Below are 1932 nucleotides of genomic sequence, written 5' to 3' on the forward strand. Positions count from 1 at the left end.
AGCGTGTGTCCGCCCGTGTGGGTGGGGGCCTGAATTAACTGGGTCAAGTCCAAGGCCGTCATGGAAGCCAAGAACTCCTGGGCTGCCGCCGACGTCTCACCCACTGATGGCAGGTTGAAATCCCCCAAGACCATAAGTCTGGGGGTCCCCACCGCCACCCCGGCTATCACGTCAGCCAGCTCAGGCAGGGCTGTTGATATCAGGGGATCCTGTTTTTTTGATTAAGTGCTAATTTCTATAGACCAGCCTCTCCTTAGATCAGTTATCAGTTGTTAGTGTTCAATCAGGTTTATGTAACAACGGGTAGTCCTCACTTATCGAAAACTCATTCAGTGACTGAACTTATGATGAAAATAGAGATTTACTGTATAGTTCACATGGTCCCAATTTAGGCACTTGGCAACCACTCTACATTTATGATGGTTGCTGTATCTCTGGGTCATGTGATCACCATTTGTGACCTTCAGAGCAGGCTTCACCAAGCAAAATCAATGGGGAAGTCTGCAGGAAGTTGCAAATTGTGGTCATGTGATATAACACTTAATGACCGCAACCTGAACCGAGGTAGTTAGTGCAGTCACTTGACATCACATTTAATGACCACACTGCTTAGCAACAGAGTTGACAGTCCCTATTGGTAAAACTGCCTGCATTTTTAGATCCAATTATTTTAATTTTAGTTTATTTACTGTAGGTGGCTTAATTTATATTATACCATGATGATCATTTGTTAAATGTTCTGAGTCCTTGACAGATTCAGCGATATAAAAATATAAGTAAATAAAGTGGAAGATATTATCTCTCTCGTGCATCAGCATTCTCTCCTCTTGGCTTTTCAGCATCAGCACAGAATTTCTGGCTCTCATGAAAAAGGTATCAAAATCTCCCTTGGTGATGGATGTTCTGAATATTCAGGGGGTACAGAGATCCCTGGAAAGATTAGCAGATTTGCTTGGAAAGATCCAAAAAGCTTTGGGAGAATATCTGGAGAGAGAGAGAGCTTCTTTCCCTCGGTAAGCAATTTAGTTTAGAATTAATTGTCCATCTACATAAGTGTAAATGACTTCTAAATTCAGTAAGCAACAGTTTAAGTTTTTCTTTTTCTTTGATTGATCAATTTGCAAAGAAAAATCACAGATGGCTTCATTGTTCTGATGTGGGGATTTATTGAAATACTGAACTTTATTTTTTAGGTTCTATTTTGTTGGGGATGAAGATTTGCTTGAAATCATTGGAAACAGCAAAAATGTAGCCAAACTGCAGAAACATTTCAAGAAGATGTTTGCTGGTGTGTCGAGCATTATCCTCAATGAAGACAGCTCTGTTGTTCTGGGAATATCATCACGTGAGGGAGAAGAGGTATAAATGTGTTTTCTGGATCTGGTGGCATAAAACATTTTTCTCTTAAAAACAATAACAAACTTAACAATTCTGTTTCCAGGTGATATTCAAAACTCCTGTGTCAATCACTGAGCATCCCAAGATCAATGAGTGGCTTACACTTGTGGAAAAAGAAATGAGGGTAACACTTGCCAAACTCCTTGCCGAGTCTGAAACAGAAATTGAGATCTTTGGCAAAGCAACTTCAATTGATCCAGCTACCTACATCTCATGGATTGACAAATATCAGGTATTGTTTTTTTATTCTGTTTTCAGCATTATAATAAGATAAAATGCTTTGAGAGAAAGGAAGCCAAAATATCCGATAACACTTAATTTTATTTTATTTTTTAAAAAAAATTCTCTAGGCCCAGCTTGTTGTCCTTTCAGCTCAGATTGCCTGGTCAGAAAATGTGGAGTCTGCTTTGAACAGCATAGGCGGAGGTGGTGATAGTACACCTCTGCAATCTGTGCTAACCAATGTCGAAGCAACGCTGAATGTGCTTGCAGATTCTGTATTGATGGAGCAGCCTCCTCTCCGCAGAAGAAAAC

At 40.1% G+C, this 1932-nt stretch overlaps 1 protein-coding gene across 1 annotated transcript in view; it reads left to right on the plus strand.

Annotated features, from left to right (window-relative positions):
• Positions 1 to 1928, plus strand: part of LOC107300079 (cytoplasmic dynein 1 heavy chain 1) — a gene marked incomplete at both ends in the record, with an annotated part of 21633 nt that extends 19705 nt beyond the window's left edge. Inside the window, 4 exons of the mRNA XM_015829423.1 lie at positions 840 to 1013; positions 1194 to 1359; positions 1442 to 1630; positions 1749 to 1928. Coding sequence (XP_015684909.1) covers positions 840 to 1013; positions 1194 to 1359; positions 1442 to 1630; positions 1749 to 1928 — 709 coding nt within the window. The remainder of the gene's footprint in view (positions 1 to 839; positions 1014 to 1193; positions 1360 to 1441; positions 1631 to 1748) is intronic.
• Between the last annotated feature and the right edge of the window lie 4 nt (positions 1929 to 1932).

Source organism: Protobothrops mucrosquamatus, unplaced genomic scaffold, assembly GCF_001527695.2.
Source record: "Protobothrops mucrosquamatus isolate PMUCROS unplaced genomic scaffold, P.Mucros_1.0 scaffold6076, whole genome shotgun sequence".
NCBI lineage: Eukaryota > Metazoa > Chordata > Lepidosauria > Squamata > Viperidae > Protobothrops > Protobothrops mucrosquamatus.